This window comes from Anas acuta, chromosome 3, assembly GCF_963932015.1.
Source record: "Anas acuta chromosome 3, bAnaAcu1.1, whole genome shotgun sequence".
NCBI classification, from domain to species: Eukaryota; Metazoa; Chordata; class Aves; order Anseriformes; family Anatidae; genus Anas; species Anas acuta.
This window is the reverse complement of record NC_088981.1, coordinates 99128557-99145832: the sequence shown is the minus strand read 5'-3', so window position 1 is coordinate 99145832 and position 17276 is coordinate 99128557. Positions and strand designations below refer to the sequence as shown.

At 35.8% G+C, this 17276-nt stretch overlaps 1 protein-coding gene across 21 annotated transcripts in view; it reads left to right on the top strand.

Moving 5' to 3' along the window:
- MYT1L (myelin transcription factor 1 like) overlaps window positions 1-17276 on the top strand; it is a 331824-nt gene that overhangs the window by 290786 nt on the left and 23762 nt on the right. For all 21 annotated transcript variants that reach the window (XM_068678497.1, XM_068678494.1, XM_068678495.1 and 18 more), the window contains 3 exons: window positions 7520-7582; window positions 12450-12533; window positions 14011-14232. In XM_068678497.1, coding sequence (XP_068534598.1) covers window positions 7520-7582; window positions 12450-12533; window positions 14011-14232 — 369 coding nt within the window. The remainder of the gene's footprint in view (window positions 1-7519; window positions 7583-12449; window positions 12534-14010; window positions 14233-17276) is intronic.

Sequence of the window (17276 nt, the reverse complement as noted above, 5' to 3'; positions counted from 1 at the left end):
TCATGAAAGGAGGAAAGGATGAGGGAGGAACGGAGAATGAAGACAACAGCCAAAGGGGACATGGAAGAAAAATGTAAAAGGGAGAAAAATAAAATTGAAAAATTACAATTGAAAATAAGAAAGGAAATGGAGAGTGCAAAGAGGACAAAGCCAGGTTCTTTTCAGTGGTGCCCAGTGACAAGACAAGAAGCTGTGGGTACAAAGGGGAACACAGAAGGTGCCATCTGAAAAAACAGATGATGGAGTACTGGCACAGGCTGCCCAGAGAGGTCGTGGAGATCTTGAGAGAGGTCGTGGAGATCCTTGGAGATCTTCAAGACCCACCTGGACATGGTTCTAGGCAACGTGCTCTGGGTGGAAAGGGAGGAAGGGGGCGGGAATGGGGTAGAAGGGCAGATGGACCTCTGATCTCCAACAGTTCCTTCCAACCTCAACCATTCTGTGATTCTAAGATTTTGTGAAAAGGATCTGGAAAAGGCAGAAGTAAAATGTAGAAGAAAAACACTGAGGAGGAATAAAGATGGAAAGCAAACTGGAGACAAAAGTTAAGTGGAAGTCCTTGTTCCACTGAAGGGAAAGGATTGAAAATGAGGAGAAAGAGTCGTCAAGAAAGAAAAACAATGGTGGAAAATGTGAAAAAGAAGAAGTGATAAAAGTATATGCAGCTTAATTGAGGGAAATTCAGAGAAAATTAATCCATCCTAGCAGAACAGTTTTAACAGTTTTACACTGCAAATAGATTGTATAGATAGAAGGTTTCTGTCTAGGCAGTGAATGGAAGTAACAACACTAAAGTAGAAACAACAGGGTAAAAGTGGAAAAGCATCTGTGTTCCTGCTGGAGATACAATAGACACTGTCTTTTCTGTGGCTTCTTGAGGAAAGGAATCATCAACGTTCCAACTTTACATGCCTAATTAGAGCTTGACAATCTACCACAGTGCCTGAGACAGAAAATAAGATTGCAAGATTTACATGTATACATCTGTACATACTGCCTTCATAGCAACATGTAGGACAGTACTTACTGGCAGAGTTACTCTGCTCAGAAAGGTAAATGCAAAGTGAGTTGCTGTTTACAATCCAGTTCCTTCTAAGTAGGAGTTTTCATAACAGTAGCCACAACCCTGACTGTTACTGACACATCTATGGCCTAAAAGTCTCCTCTGAGGACTGCACAGCTCTATTTATCATCTCATCTTCCCCTGCAGTCCTCCCTGCAGGTCAGTGGTGTGTGGTATAGGAAAGAACCAGGTTATTATTGTTATCTCTTTGGAGTTAAACATGGGACTTGTTTATCAAGAGCTGCACATATTGTTTTTTTTAAAAGCACTCAAATTTGTAGAGGCATAGACATACCATAAGCTTATCAGACCTTATTAAAAACTCTGTTTCTTCATTTGAGAAATCTTTTCATTCCTTCCTTTTCTTGTTCAGTCCCCTTTTTCACTCATTCCTCACACATTCAGGTTAGGGAACTGCAAACACCATATCTTTGCAGTTCTACTTTTGTAACATTTTTTTTTGGACTACCTGACTAGAAAAGAACAATATTTTGTTTTCGAATCTAAATGTAGTTTCAGAGGAGACATGGCTTTATAACGTCAAACAAAGCAGGGAATAAGAATCTCTTCTAGTCTGTTTTCTTCTGTGTAAAGTCATTTAGCCTCTGTATGCCCCAGTTTTTGTCTGCTAAATCCTTTCCTTCATCAAAGCACTATTGTGAGATTTTATCCATTAATGTTTGTAAAATGCTTTCAGATCTTCAGATGAAAGATAGAAATGCAAAGTATTATTGTGTCTGTCTTCCAGACTCCCAACCTATGAATTCCATTCCTGGTGATTCAGTCAAATAAAACAGAATTTCAAATACATGAAAACCACCAGACAATAAAAAATTCTACATTCTGCTATGAAAAAATCCCACAGGAAACAATTATATTTCTCTAGGCTTTCTGAGTCTTCAACAGAAAATCACATCTCTACTATAGAGATTGACAGCATGGTCAAAATAAAACTATGGGGAAGATATAACTTTCTGTTAAATTCCAATTCTTTTGCAGTATGGAACATTCTAAAGGTCCATTCTGATTTTTTTGTACAACTTGCTGCCTTATTCCCCATCTCAATTCAATATGATCTTTCTTTTGGGTTGCTAGCTACATCAGTTTAAAATATTTAATGACTAATTTATAGGCTAAATATTCTGTGTGTATGGTAGTCACTTAAGGCTCAAGGGAAGATTGGATCCACAATGTAGTGGGTGCAAAGTGGTGTAAAACACACCAACAAAAAAATAATAATCAAAAAACAAAGATAACTTCAAACTTTAGAACTGATTACATTATCTTACTAGTAACAGGTCACGAAAGATATTTAGTATCTATCCATTGCAATAGAATCCTAGTATAGTTTGGTAAGTCCTAGAAAGAATAACCGTCTGATGGCTTTTGGCATCACCAGTGTGAGAAAAAATAATGGCTTTATTTCAGTTCTAAGAAATCCAGCATCCTCAGTACAGAAACAATATAGAAGGAGTTTGCCATAGCCATTATTGGCAATACTCTTCATCTTTATTAGTGGCTGTTTTTATTTCTTTATTTGTAGAGTGTCTGTAGAGTGTCCACTGAGTGCTATTACTAATCCCCAGAAAGCTATAGCTAAAAACAAGTACAGACAAACCTGATACAGATACAAACCTGACAATTCATGTGAAAACTACAGGCTAACTTAATAACATGTCCTTTCCATAGTGGAAACCAGGTGAACTGGCCTTATTGATAAGGACAGTGAGGCTGAAATGACCATCTGGTGTATTGAGGAAGAGGGTTTGGCGCAGGCCATAGAAGAGTGGTTGAAGGGGAAAGAGACAGAGGAAAGGGAGACTAAAAGGTATATTGGTTACAGCTGCTAGAATTGTCTTGAAGTTTAAATCAAAAATTCTCAGCCTACTAGTGAAAAATGTAATCATGTGATCTAACTTCTGTTTGGGTGGTGTGCTGAATGTGTGCTTGTATAATTCTACATCCAAGGTTTCCATTTCAATTTATATATGTATATAAACTGGCCAAACCCTGAAGAAAAGATTTGACTGAGATGGAAACAGAATTTACCATATTGCTGAATCTCAGTAACACAAGTGTTTCTTAGAGAGAGGAAGCCTGAGCTTGAGCCCAAGCCCAAGCCTGAGCCCAGGCCCTGGGCTATATTCAGACTGCATGTACTGAAAAAAAAAATTCCATGAGCTCTGCCTTCTAACAAGGGAAGTATAATCCTTCTGATTCTGAAAAGCCATTGTCATTTTGCGGTAAAAATTCTTGACAGGAAAAAAAAAATAATAAAACTTATCCATTACATTACAGATTACTATATCTTTGTTTTATTGTAATTTTAGAGATAATTTACATCTTAAATCAATCAAAAGTAAGTCAACCAAAGCTATACAGAAGAAGGACAAAACTACTTCTGTCCATTCTTAGCACCTTTGTGTAACAACTTTTCTGTTTTCATGCTAGCCGATCTATAAATTATTTAAATATGCAAGTTGTGTGTCAATTTATATAGCTCCTATAGATCTAAATAAAAACCTAGGAATATAGGTTTAAATGTATATTTTATTTGTAGCCTTCTGTACTGAGGTAAGCTGGTTTTTCTTCTGAGCTGAGCTTGCATCAAGACTTTTAAGCATTGGCATTGGAAAAACCCTCTCAGAACCCATTTGGGCATTGCATCCATTTCCTCCCCAGTCCCAGCAACCTCCTTAAGTTCTTTCAATAGTCTGGAAGCATTTTTTAATTGCTGCACACCCTCAAACCTTCTTCCTGTGAAGAATGAGTGATAGGGCTTAAGTTTATTTATCTCTGTTTTCTTCATTCCTGCTATTGAATCTAAGCCCAATACTGAATCCAGCTGCTGCAGCTGTTGCTGTTCTGCTGTGTTTCCTGCTTTCTGCTTATGCTTATGTTCCTACAAAAGCTTCTCTGGGATGTTCTGTGAACTGAATGGGACATCAAGGCAGTGCTGACTGCACTCCCCATCACTGACAACCTCTTTTTCTTGATGCTCTGATTTTGTGTAAAGTGCCAGTGTTAGACAGTCTGAACTTCACTCTTTAAAAAGAGAAGTCCTTTTGTCACTTCACTCTTTGCAGTACTGAAGTATTTCCTTGCTGCAATAAGCTATTAGGTAGAGTCTACAAGTAAGCTTCCGATTCTGCCAAATTACCTTCACTTTAAGTAATTGAGAAAACTGTATTTCTCTTTCTTCCACTTACTCCAGCATTCATTTTCAATAGGTCTCATATCACTTTCACTCTTATAAGCACTTGTACGTATATTTTTCAGGCACTGTTGCCAGCACGTACAATCTTCTAAGTCAAATATTCACGTGTATTTAGTAGTTGATATCAAAGCAGCAGAGTATATGCAAGTTCTATGTATGATAAGGTATTCTGAAAATCCAGACCCACAATTCTAATGGTACAGGGACTTGTAATTTTCTCCTTATCTAATCTATTTAGGATAGCAAATATTGTAGTAACTTTGTAGTTGAAACAAACTGCTTCATATCACCATCTCATATTTCACAGTAGTTATAAACACTTCCCATAGAATAGAAACATGAACAAATAGAAATGTTCCAGGATTTTAAAATGTTCTTATCAACTACACTAAACTCTCATTTTATATTGTACATTTAGGTCAATATCTGCTTATGAGACTAGAAAACAATTATTATAATGCTAAAACCAAAATCTGAAAAGGTCTTTCTAAAATCCTTGCCTATATAAAAAAATCTGTTCTAGTTTAATCAAAAATATCATTTTAAACTGGTGTGAACTGTACAGAGCCATTTCTAAAGATTCTCAGTTCAAATTTACAGCAAATGATTTCTTCTTTTATATCAGTTGCTTCCATTTTTTGGTTGTGGGCTTGTTTTTTTTATTGTTGTTGTTTTGTTTTTTTTTGTTTGTTTCTTTGTTTGTTTTCCAAATGATGCAAAAATAGCCTAGTTTTTAAATTGTGTAAGTGTCCAAATGGTTGAGGTGTAATGGTATAATCTTGAGACCAACTGATCAGTTATACTGGTATATCTTACAAATCCTCTTTGTTAAGACACTAATCATGCCTGCCTGTAGCAAAAGTCTTGTAAAACATGAGAAAACCATTATGCTGTTTTGATAATAACTTATACACAAAAGGCTTGAAGAATATGTGGACAAAAATAGAGGCTTCAAACACTATGTGTTCATAAAAAAGGAATCCTTGTAGTACCTCAGAGAAACTGCAGAGAAGCAGTCTAATGGCTTCTTGCTCTCCATTATTCATTTAAAAGCAATGGACACTTAGAGTCAAAGTTTAGGCAATTCATTAATTAATTTTTATTCCTATATCTTTTGATACAACATTGTTAGAGGCTTCAGTCAGGCTTCAGTGATATATCTGGTCTTCATGGAAGTAGGAAATAAGTTTTGTAGATCACTGAAGATACTTGTAATTAAAAAACAAACCAAAACAAACAAACAAAAAGAAAGAAACACACAAAAGAAGCAGTGGATCTTCTCTCTATAGGTCTAACAAAATGCCATAAGCAAACCATCTAAATATCTATATATATGTAACATTTAAAATCTCAACATAAGACTCCCCCCATTTATTTTTTAACTTAAAGTACTAGCCAGCCTATATTCCAAAATTTGGGCTAGCCACAGCAAAGAATTAACGGAAAGGGCTATACAGGTAAGAACTATGACTTGTTCACCATATTTTTACCTAGTTATGTGAGAAGAAACTACAATTTTCTATTTTATTTTTTTTTTAATCTTTCTACAAGCAGAAAGATTAATGTGTGATGTCAACACGTCTATTGGTTTTTACATATTAAGACTCACAAAGACTCACAGTATTACTTATAATTTCTAGTCAAGATCATGGGTTTATTATACTTGGTCCTATGCAAAGATGTAGTAATAAAGTGCCATTATGGCAAAGGCTTAAAGTGAAGTAAGCACATAACATGAGAGAAAAGGAGAATTATCCTTAAGGATGCTGTTTAGATTCCTTATCCAAAGCACACAGGATCTTTGTTATATAGAAGAGAATCTTCCAGAAACTTATAGGAAGTGATCTAGTGAACCCTAGAGGTTTTACCAGCTTACATCCTAGAAGCATTAATGCATTTTTGTTTTCTATAGAGTAACTGAACTGGTCCAGTGGAATACCATGTGAGAACTCTAACAAATTTCAGTTTAGCTTATCTCTTTCAAGGTTGCATTAATCGTGTTTGAGGTTTGGCCCTGCTGAGCTCCTCAGAAGTAGGTAATGCTTATTAGATTTAAAGAGCAAAAGGTCAGCCTAATAGAATATGACAGTAACATTGCACTGAATTCCAGGTTACTCGAATTCTTGATTTTAAGAAACATCCAAGTGTTTGAAGAAACCTCCATGAAAGCATTGTACCAGTATGTACCAACTTTGAGGAAAGCTCACACATAACTAAAGGGTGAAAGACAACGTCTGCATGACTTTTGGATTCAAATAATCACTGAAGTCAATGTTACGGAAATCTCTTGTTTCAGAATACAGCATCTGGAGATTGTGCACATGCTTTTTTAAATTAGGATATTTTCTTCAAAATGAGGTTTATTGCATGGCTAAAAATCAAAACTGAGGCTCAGGAAAAATGAGGTTTTGGAATTCATGTAGCATTTGACAGTTCATTAAAATGAGTATAAAATAATTCTTCTTTTTGTCTTTTCTGTGATTTAGTGTAGAAGTTCAAATACCAGCTAATGATTATACTTAGCATTATAATTTAGCTTATTCTGTAGTGATCACAATCATCTTCACAACGTAGAGAAAAACAGGCATTTTCTTTGATGACTCTACTGTCATTCAACTATTAGAAATTCCACTGATGAGGGTATCTGTTTGCTTGATGTCTGGGAATGCTAACTGGGTTACCATTTCTATGCAAGAAGACTGCTTTACCTCCCAGTCTGTACATTTCCCTTTCCATAGGCATTTTCTTCATCTCATGGAGAGGTGGAAGGGTGCCTACAAAGGTACACCAATGTCTCATGACACTTTGTGGTGGGATTAGAGCAAGATCCTTACCAGAAAACAAAATGGCTTACTTGTAATGTTAGCCATTACTTAAGAATATATCTTGGGCATATTCCATTTGCTGTCAACACTACTCATTTCTGGTGGTGTGGGGGTGTCACACTGCTGCTGGAAATCTCCAGTAGTTTGCTGATACAAGAGGTATCCAGAAAGTGTTTGAGTGGGCAGATGATGAGTAGTTAATAAAAACATTTTATGAATGAGAAAAGTATGTTTGTCCCTGGTGTGGAATTAAGCTCAGGTTTAGCAATGGCTGGAGTTCTCCAAGGAGAATTGTTTCTGTGGAAACAATTATCGAGTCAATTAATATATATAAATATATATTTTATATAAAATGGGCAGCTATTTCTTTCCTGTCAGTAACACTGCTCTATATCTTTTACATTTTTATTCTAGGTGTCCCACCCCTGGGTGTGATGGCTCTGGGCATATTACTGGAAATTATGCTTCACATCGAAGGTATGTAAAGAGATGGTTTTTATTCTTGATATCAAACAACCACAGGGCTAGGAGGGACTTCAACAGGCCTCTCTTATCTCTCTCAGCGCTGAAGTAGGATTGAGTGCTCTACATAGCCATACATTGATCTAACTCATTCTACATACAATGAATAACATTCCTCAGTTTCAGCATAGCTCACTACCCAAATAGACAAGAAGATTTTTTCTAGCATCTAGCAAAATCTTTGTAGAAAATTGTTTGTTGTTGTTGTTGTTGTTGTTTTCTTCCTTCTCTGTTAGCCCAGAGAAACAATTCAACATTTATAAGTTTATGTTCCTTTACATTCTGAATAACTTAACCATTCACCTCAGTCTTACTTTTTCTGGACTAAATTCTGTTTCTGCATTTTTTTTCCTGCAAATCGTTTCCTGATTGTTCTTGTCAATCTCTTCAGACTCTCGTTATTTCTTAAAATGTGAAATGAAGTTCATTTTTTACTCCTCTCCCAGCTGAAGTTTTATCAGTGTTAAACAGAGTGAAAAAAAAAAAAAAGCAAAAAAAAAAAAACCACCTCTTGCATCTAATATGCAATAGTCTTGTCAATATATTTCAGAATAATTTGGCTTGCTTTTAAATTACAATGTGTTGTATATAACTATGTTAAGTCAGAAGAATAGAAAGAGAAAATTATGGATAAAAGCTGTTATCTCGACCGTCTAAACTATAACTGTGATCTTTACCAAGGACCAAAGAAAGATTCACATTTACTAATTAAGATATTGCTGGTAACCCCAAAATGAATTATTGTGGTACCACAGTAGAGATAATGTTCCACATGCTGTGTAATTAGCAATGCCCTTGTGGGTATTTGACAACTATAAATCAATGGAGATGAGCTCCACTATATTTTGAAAATAGTTATCCGCTATTTAATCAAAGAATAATAGTGTAGTCCACCTCTCTTTTGTTAGTAAAGGCTCTTTTCTCCCATGCATATTAATGCTGTTGAGTCTGGATGTTTGCTTGGTTCACCAAGTCCCTAGGTTTACAATAGCCTATAACTAGTCAATGCACATACTTCCAGTTTAAATGTATTCCAAGTATAAGCAACAGTTTAAAGTCAAAAGATAAATAGCATAGACATTAGAAATGTGCCATAACTTCACATGCTGTAAAAATGATTGATCACAATAACAACTCTATTTTCTGTTAAACACAGAGAACTATCAAGAGTACAAATAACATTGTAAAGGAGAAGATGTAAATATTTTTAAAAGCACTTATGCAATGTAGGAGATAAAATCACACTTTCAAAGTAGTTTAAGGTCAAATTCATAGCTACATTTAATTATGCATGGATTTATCAGCTCATACCTCTATCAATGCTATGTTTGGTGTAGATATGCCTGAACTTTGCTATTTTAGGAAGCTGTTTAGTGTTTGGTTAACTATTTAATGTTTGGTTAACTATTTAACCAGAAACAGACAGGACAGTGAAGAGTCAGTACAACGTAGCAGAGAAGCCAAAGTGTCACAAAGAGAAAAAATCTAAAAGCTGGCAAGATTAGCAGGGAAGTATCATTGCATGCCTGCTTGTTTTTAAAATTCTTTCTCTGGACATTGTCTATTGACTACTCTAGGACTGGATGGTGTTACCTAGTTTAATCTCTTCATTCCTATGTTCTTTCATTGTAGATGAGTGCTGGATCAAGTTTTCATTTGAATATGCATCATACTCAGTACATATAAAGATATAAAAAGTAATACTGCAGAACAAAATGATCTGGAATTTGTCCAGTCCATTGGAATTCAGTACATTCAGCCTTTTGAAGCACCTCCATTTCTGTATTGGCCACATAAGTCAGCAGAGTAGGCCTTGATTTCTCTTCCAAAATGCCTCTAGCAGTCCCAGGTCATTGACTGCCTTCAGGCACAGGAACGCTGACACAGAACTAGGGAAGGAGTAACACCTTTTTTTGCTTAAAATTGCTGGTGTTGCCCTGGGAGACCTGCTGCATTTAAACCAAGGCAGCCTCACAGTGTTCTGTTCATGAAGTTTGTCAAGGTCACTCTCTTAAACTGGTGAGGCTGGCAAAAGGCACCGTCTTTAAAAGGGCAGCAAACCAGTAGCCTAAATCTGGAATCGTTGAGTGTGAAAGACTCCACAGTACTTCCACAGCTAATTCCCATGCTGAAAATTAGCACTTATCTTTTCTTGCATCTGAGTTAACATTTTTATTTTTATTTGTATTTGATACACTTACAACACTCAGTTTCAGAAGGAAATTAATGATAAACTTCCCTCCTAAATGGCTGTCATGATGTCTAAGTATCACTTGTACTTAAAATGGCTGAATGCCTAACATACATAAAGGCAAATTTAACCCTGCCATAACTTTCTGCAGTTCCACACAGACATTCAATGTATGCAAGATGTTATACTGGCATATACTATCACTGAATTTCTCTCAATTTTTGTCTTCATAGATAAGGAATTAAACTGATACAAAAATGAAGTAATAGCTTTTGATTATCACAGGATAAAAAATTTAAAGTGAAGGCTCATCCTTGACATATGTTTTCTTGGTAAATCTGCTGTCAGAGGAAAATGAATTAATCATATCCTCAGAAGCTGTCTGTTGGAAATGTCTGTTTAAAAGATCTGAAAGGTCTTAGAATTTTCTAATAAATCATAATGCCAGAATATAAAGATCTATTGCAAAAAGATGATGCATCAAAATACAAACCAATAGGTGATAATTGTATTGACTTAATATGGGAAAGCATTAAATCATTAGTCAAGGCAGAAATTCTTCATTCAGATTTTGTTATGAAAATGTCATAATCTGCAAGCATACCCATCTGCACATCTACTAAAAAAGTATTGTTCTCTAAGGCAGTTCTATTAACTATTTAGTTTTCTAATGTAAAACCTGTTAATTCTCACACAGTGGGTAAAACTAGTTTTGCAGATTATCTAGGGATATACATAACACCCATCCTATTCCCTTCACTTTCTGCAGTCCGGGTTACATGTGGGTCAATGAACCAATTTAGCCTGCTTCCTCTTATTCTAAATACATTAGACTTTTCCTCTTGCCTTTGGTCTTTTACAGATTATGACACTAAAATTTTCATGTGAAACTATTTTAAATGGCACAGGATTTATGAGATTTAGTTAGTTTGTACACAGAGTAACAGTAGCTTTCTTTTAAAAGGAAAATGACCAGCTACATTTGTATTAGGAAATGAAATGGGGCAAGAGCACAGGTTACTCTGTTGGTCCTACACAAAGGCAGCAGAGTTGCCAACACTATTAAATTGTTAGAGCATTTCCTGACATGGTACTGACCTATGGCCAGTGAAAATCTCACAGGCAGGAGGAATGACCGAGGAATGACTTGGAGCTCTATTGGATCCAGCTCATTCTATCAAAGCAGTATGGATGTGGTTGTCCTGTTTTACAGAGAGAGCTTAGCTGTGTGGATGTGACCATGCTGGTATTGGGTCAAGACAATAGGTCTAGGCCCCTTCTGTTTACCACTGTAGATGTAGCCATGCCATCTCACTAATGTTGCCAGATAATATACTCTGTGCTAGTATCTTGTGACAACATTCCTCCTTTTATTTAATTGACGTATTTATGACTTTACAGCATGTAAAGTCTCATTTTTGACCATGGCTTATTTTTTATTTACCAACACAGATTTTCATCCATGATTGCATCACCTTTTCACTACTTGTTCCACATAATCCTCTCTAGTTTTAAGACAAAATAATCAATTTTTTTTTGCTGCCACTGTTTCTGTCTCTTCCTCCTGAAAACAGGACCTACTATACCACACTGAAATACATTTTGTCATGTTGGAAACAAAAAATTTCCTTAGTTTGTTTCTTTCTCTGAGGCAAATTTTTGTAACACTACTTTGTCTTTCATTTCAGTAATTTTGAATGTGTTGCTCTTACCAATGGATTTCTTTTTATCTGTTCATATGTTAAGATGGAAATAACATTTAAATAGAGCATAAGTCATGGGTTTTGGATAGACATTTCTGTGTCCTCAGTAGGGATAGCAGCTACTTAAAAGAATCCCTTCATGTCATTGAATATCTACTACAGTCACTGTCAAGTGTACTAAGCAGTTTCTATAACTGCTTAGCGTGAAAAAGTTGAACTTGTAAGATCCTGGAATAGGTGATCTTTTTCCATTTTTAGTAGTAAAAATGACATTCTCAGTGTCTACTTAAAAGTAATATTGGTTGGCCTAACATATAACTTTGTCTCTACTAAATCTTTTTGTCTGGATGTGTTCTGAGCACTTAAACTCTTTCCCAGGAAGGCACCATACAGCTCTGAGCTCTGGCATATTTTTAATTCAACCTTTCTATAGCATTACATGATGCTTTAGAAGGTTTGATAGTATTTCTAATGTGTCCCCTACAGAAATCTTTCATCCTACTAAGAGATATGAAGTCACCTGGTTTTTGAGCGTCTTTTTCCTTCTCTATCAGACATACAGAATACGTGATGACTCTCAGCACTTAAACACTGGCCTTCTACTCCTTTCAAAGCTGCCACTGCTGCTGCTGAGTCAGCTGGAGGGACTGTTAGGCGGAGAGTTTAAGAGCAGCATTCTCTGCCTTCTCAAGGACTGCCTGTGTGTGGCCTACACAGCGCTTGCAGTCCTCTCCTGCCATCACAAACCGAGATACTCGGATTCCCCCTCGTGGCTGTATACTACAACTCTCCCTGTTTAAACTACTGAGCTTTGATTTTGGAAACGGGACAGGATTACACATTCTGCCAGTTTTTATTATAGAATGTGTATCCATTGTAGACCGTACCCCAAAATGAGAAATTGTTTAAAATATTTTCTTTCAATCAGTCTTTCAGGCTGTCCACGAGCGAAGAAAAGTGGAATCAGGATAGCACAAAGCAAGGAAGACAAAGAAGACCAAGAACCAATTAGGTGAGAACAAATATTGTCAAAGGACCTTCATACATTGTATAACAGGTCATATATACAGCTTTTAAGATAAACTCTATTGTTTTATAGCTATCCAAGAGCAGATGGTTTAGGTTTGAAATAGTTTTGCTTAAGAAAAATATATAGCACTCTAAATCCTAAGGAATTCTGCACTGGCCCCATTGACTTCAGTGACTGAACTTCAAATCAGGGATCTGTGCTGATTTATGCTAGCCAAGGATAGGATACGCCATTATTTAGAAACAGTTTAAGTGTGTTTTTCACACGAAATTCAAAAACTAAATCCTTATCTCCTAAAACAAAAAAAAAAAAAAATGCAAAGTGTTTGTATACTACAGACAAACCATACATGCTGAACAAAGTAGTAATAGGAATAGAAAATTGAATATTTATTTGAAATTGCCACTAAGAATCTGACTGCTTATGCAATTAGCGAGAAGAGGAACAAATGCTCACATACAGGCCTTTGTGTTTTCTTGAAAAGTGCTCTGGAATCTGGTGGCTGCAGCACTCAGAAGCTTGACTGCTCTGAACCATTCAGGACCGGATCCTCCATGTACAGTTTCAGCAATATTGTAGTGCAGCACAAACAGTGAAGTCATCAGCCTTGTTTTGACATGTGCTATGCAGTGGCATACTTACTGAATTATTTTCTTTACGCATTTCACTTTGAAGATTCTAACTTCTTCCTTCTGACCCTGGTTATTTGTTTTTTGGAAGTATACAGGGCAAACGCATGAGGGATTCCCAAATAACAGATGAATATTGAACTGTCTTCTTTGATCTCTTTAGGCTGTAGCACATAATTTGTTATGATCTTTCCAATTCAGAGAGTGTTTAAAGGTACTCCACATTTCTGATGTAGTAGGCACTATGATTTCATATTATTTCTCATAATCTGACTCCTGATTTTTTAACCTGGCAACATCCTTTCAGTGCAGAAATGTATCGCTTTATACCTAACTCTTTTTATACCTAACATTTTCATGACTTCAGACAAGTCTTCTTGAGATTCCATACACATACTTAAAACATAACAAGAATAATACTAAGTGCTTAGAGATTATTTATGGGCAATTTCCTTACTGAGTCAAGCTCGGTAGTCCCCATTTTAATTCCAGCGTGATATTTACTGTAATGAACACAGGCAATTCAAACATATATATCACTTCTTTTGTTGCTATTGCATGATATCAAAATCTGTGACCTCATCTACTGGCTAGCCTCCTTATTGTTTATCAAAGAACAATTTTATTTCTTTCTTTCTTTATTTATTTATTTATTTAGTAAAGTTCTGTTTGTAATTTTACTCAGTAAAGGGTATCTTGAGCATTTTTAAGACCACAGTGCATGGCTTTTTCTTTTAATTTCATGTCAGGTTTATTTTGACTTTGTTGTAGTGGCTACCAGGTATATGATGGCAAGACAATAAAGTTTATCTCATCTATCTGCTATCCAGATGTCCAGTTCCTGGTTGTGATGGTCAGGGCCATATAACTGGAAAATATGCATCACATCGCAGTGCATCAGGGTGTCCTCTAGCTGCCAAAAGGCAAAAGGATGGGTACCTAAATGGCTCACAGTTCTCCTGGAAGTCAGTGAAGACGGAAGGAATGTCATGTCCAACCCCAGGATGTGATGGCTCAGGACATGTCAGTGGTAGTTTTCTTACTCATCGTAGGTGAGTGGCTATAGCTTATATTTTTCACTTAAAGCTTATTATTTAAATTATATTTACAAGGTTTGGAATACAGTTTTTTTCATTGTATTTCTCTGTTCCTTTTAACTTTCATTATTACTTTGAAAAATAGGCTTCCTACATATGTTTTGGGTGACTAAAATCAAGACTTGTGATTTTTTTAAATGCAAGTCTTTGCAGATAGAGACCTGAATCTGAATCTATAATACTCAAAAGATTGTAGAGAAATAAGTGTGCATGACAATACCTGTAAATATTGCTTTATTGAGTGACTCTGGACAAGTTACTTTAGAATAGACTTTGTAACACTCATCTGAATCCACCTAATTTTCAGAGATGTTGAACACACTGTTGATTCCCAAACAAGCATGGAATGAAAGAATTTTCAGGAACCGGTTCTATAAATACAATGTATTTTTCTCATTTAATAATGAAAATGTTCACTCAAAACAGTAAGTAGATTACAGAATAAAAGTCCAAACAATACAGCAGATTAATTAAAAATAACAGAATACAAATATTTAACAAAAAAAAAATACAAGCTCAAATTTTTCATAGACTTAACAAAAAGAAGAGATTTCAGTGATGATATTTTTCATAGCTTTTAAGACATTTGTGGCTAGTCTATTAGGGATAAATTTTGTCCCCTTTTTAAATATTAGATCACAAATAAGCAAGGATATTTTTGGATCTTTGTATTGGAATTGTACCATGAGCATGATTGCAATGCCAAGGTAAATCTCTTCTTTTATTCCATAGTAACTAATATAAAACTGTATTACTTCAAATATGTCAAGTCAATGTGCCTAATTTGTTACCCTTGCAAACCTCAGTTGAACTTTTGTACTTCTGTACTTTAGTTAACTAAACCAAACTGTTCTTGTTTTTACTCATTTCTAACTATAGAGGTGAAAATATTACTTCTTACTTCTCATGCCTATAATGCCTTTGATTCTTTGCCTTTACAGCTTAACTCAAAAGCCCTACCCTTAATGCAACATATCTAAACTACCTACCCTTAATGCAACAAATCTAAACTGTGTGCACGTAGTTTGTATTTTTTATGTTCAGAGCTGTTTTTCTACTTGGTGTTCATATAGTACCTGCAGTGAAGGGATTTTGGTCCATGACCTGAGGTACTTCTCAGATGGTCAAACATTAAATAGCCTGCAGCTCACATAGGTCTTAGGGAGTGACAGATACAGAAGCCCTGACCATTTCTGCAGATGTACACATGTGGATTTAAATTTCTGACTTTCAGTAAAACTTCAGTTTTAATGTTCATATTTCACTTTAGCTTACTTCATTATGATGTAACATTTATTTGGCTTACAGATATCTGTCATTAAAGTTTTGAAGTGATTTTACCTTTAATTGAAGGCACAATATAATTGTAACTATAATAATGTAACTTTCAAGGAGTTTTTATGTAGAGAAAATTGTTTCAACAACTAATCCTAACTTCTAAAAGGAATCTACTGATACTAAATCTAACTGTTCCTCAAGAATACGGGGCAAATGGTTTCTAAACTTTTTTTAAATAGGAATGTTTTAATGAAAAAAAAATAGATTTTTTTTTAAGTCAGTGGAAAAACCTAAATATGACATTTAGACATGTAGTAGCTATGTGCTTTCTCTGTTATCTTAAACAGAAACTGAGACATGTAAACATCATACCTTGTAAGACTAGGTGCTGGGCCACGCGGTCCTTTATTAGAGGAGAGCATCTGAAAATGAAAGGTTGTTTAAAAAGATACACTGAATTAGACTGATCTTACTTAACTGTCTTGACTTAACAAAGAGTCAACATTCTAAGTTGTTGTGAGCAAATTATATTTCTTGAAGCTTCTGTAAGCTAAGGCAATATTAATAACAAGTCATATTTTTAAAAGATGATTAATTCTTGTAGAATTTAAGATGTTGTTAAAAGGGCTTAGTTTATTTGCTCACACAAAGTATCATAAAAGCATAGAATATTTTGAGTTGGTAAGGACCTTTGAAGATTATCTAATTTCAAACCCACTACCATGGACATGGCATGGACGTGGACAAACCCCTGACATTTTCCACTGATTAGGTTGCTCAAAGCCTCATCCTGACTTTCAACGCCATCAAAGATGAGGTATCCACAACTTCTCTGGGCAATCTGTTCCAGTGTCTCACCACCTAAATGATGAAAAAAGTCCTCCTTATATACAATTAAATCTACCCTCTTTCAGTTTAAAGCCATTACCCCTTGTCCTGTCATTCAGGGCCTTTTTTTTTTTTTTTTTTCCTTTTTTTTTTTCTAAAGCTTCCTGAAGCCTTCTCTTCTGCTGTGGGATAAACAACCCTAATTCCATCAGCCTGTCTTCACAGGAGAGGTCCTCCAGCCCTCTGATCATTTTCATGACCCTCCTCTGGACTCACTATTACAGGTCCAAGTCTTTCTTGTTCTGGGGACCCCAGAGCTGGATAGCAGGTCAGAAGGGAGAATCACGTCCTTTGACCTGCTGGCCGCAGTTCTTTTTTATGCAATCCAGGATACAAATCATGCCTGAAGCTATTTTGGATGCCTTAGGATAGTTTACTTGGCAGTTGCTCAGAAAGGCAGAAATTTGTAATAAGTCCAGTTTATGTTTACTAGCATTAGAGATATGTCTCCATTGCTCTAGGGTATTTCAAATGGTATTTCATGCCTGTGTGTGCATCGATCTCTGCGTGTAAAATTGATTTTCAAAACAACCCACCTACTTTAAGCATCTACTTTTTGCGAACAAGGTGGTTTTGCTCTTTTTCCAGTGAGTGTCGTCAATGAATCTTGAGAATTGTTCACTTCACCTTGTGAAGTAGACATCTTCCAGAGCTGTACACCAAATGTCACTGAGTGCACCAACAGAGTGGGATTCCCCTGCCTACAGATAGGTACTTTTTGCCTGAAGTGTTCATTGGGGCATGCAAGATGGCCCTAATGGACTGGCAAAAATGACAGAAGACCTGTGAGATAATCCTATTCTTTAGTTATGACGTCTGAGAACTAAACATGC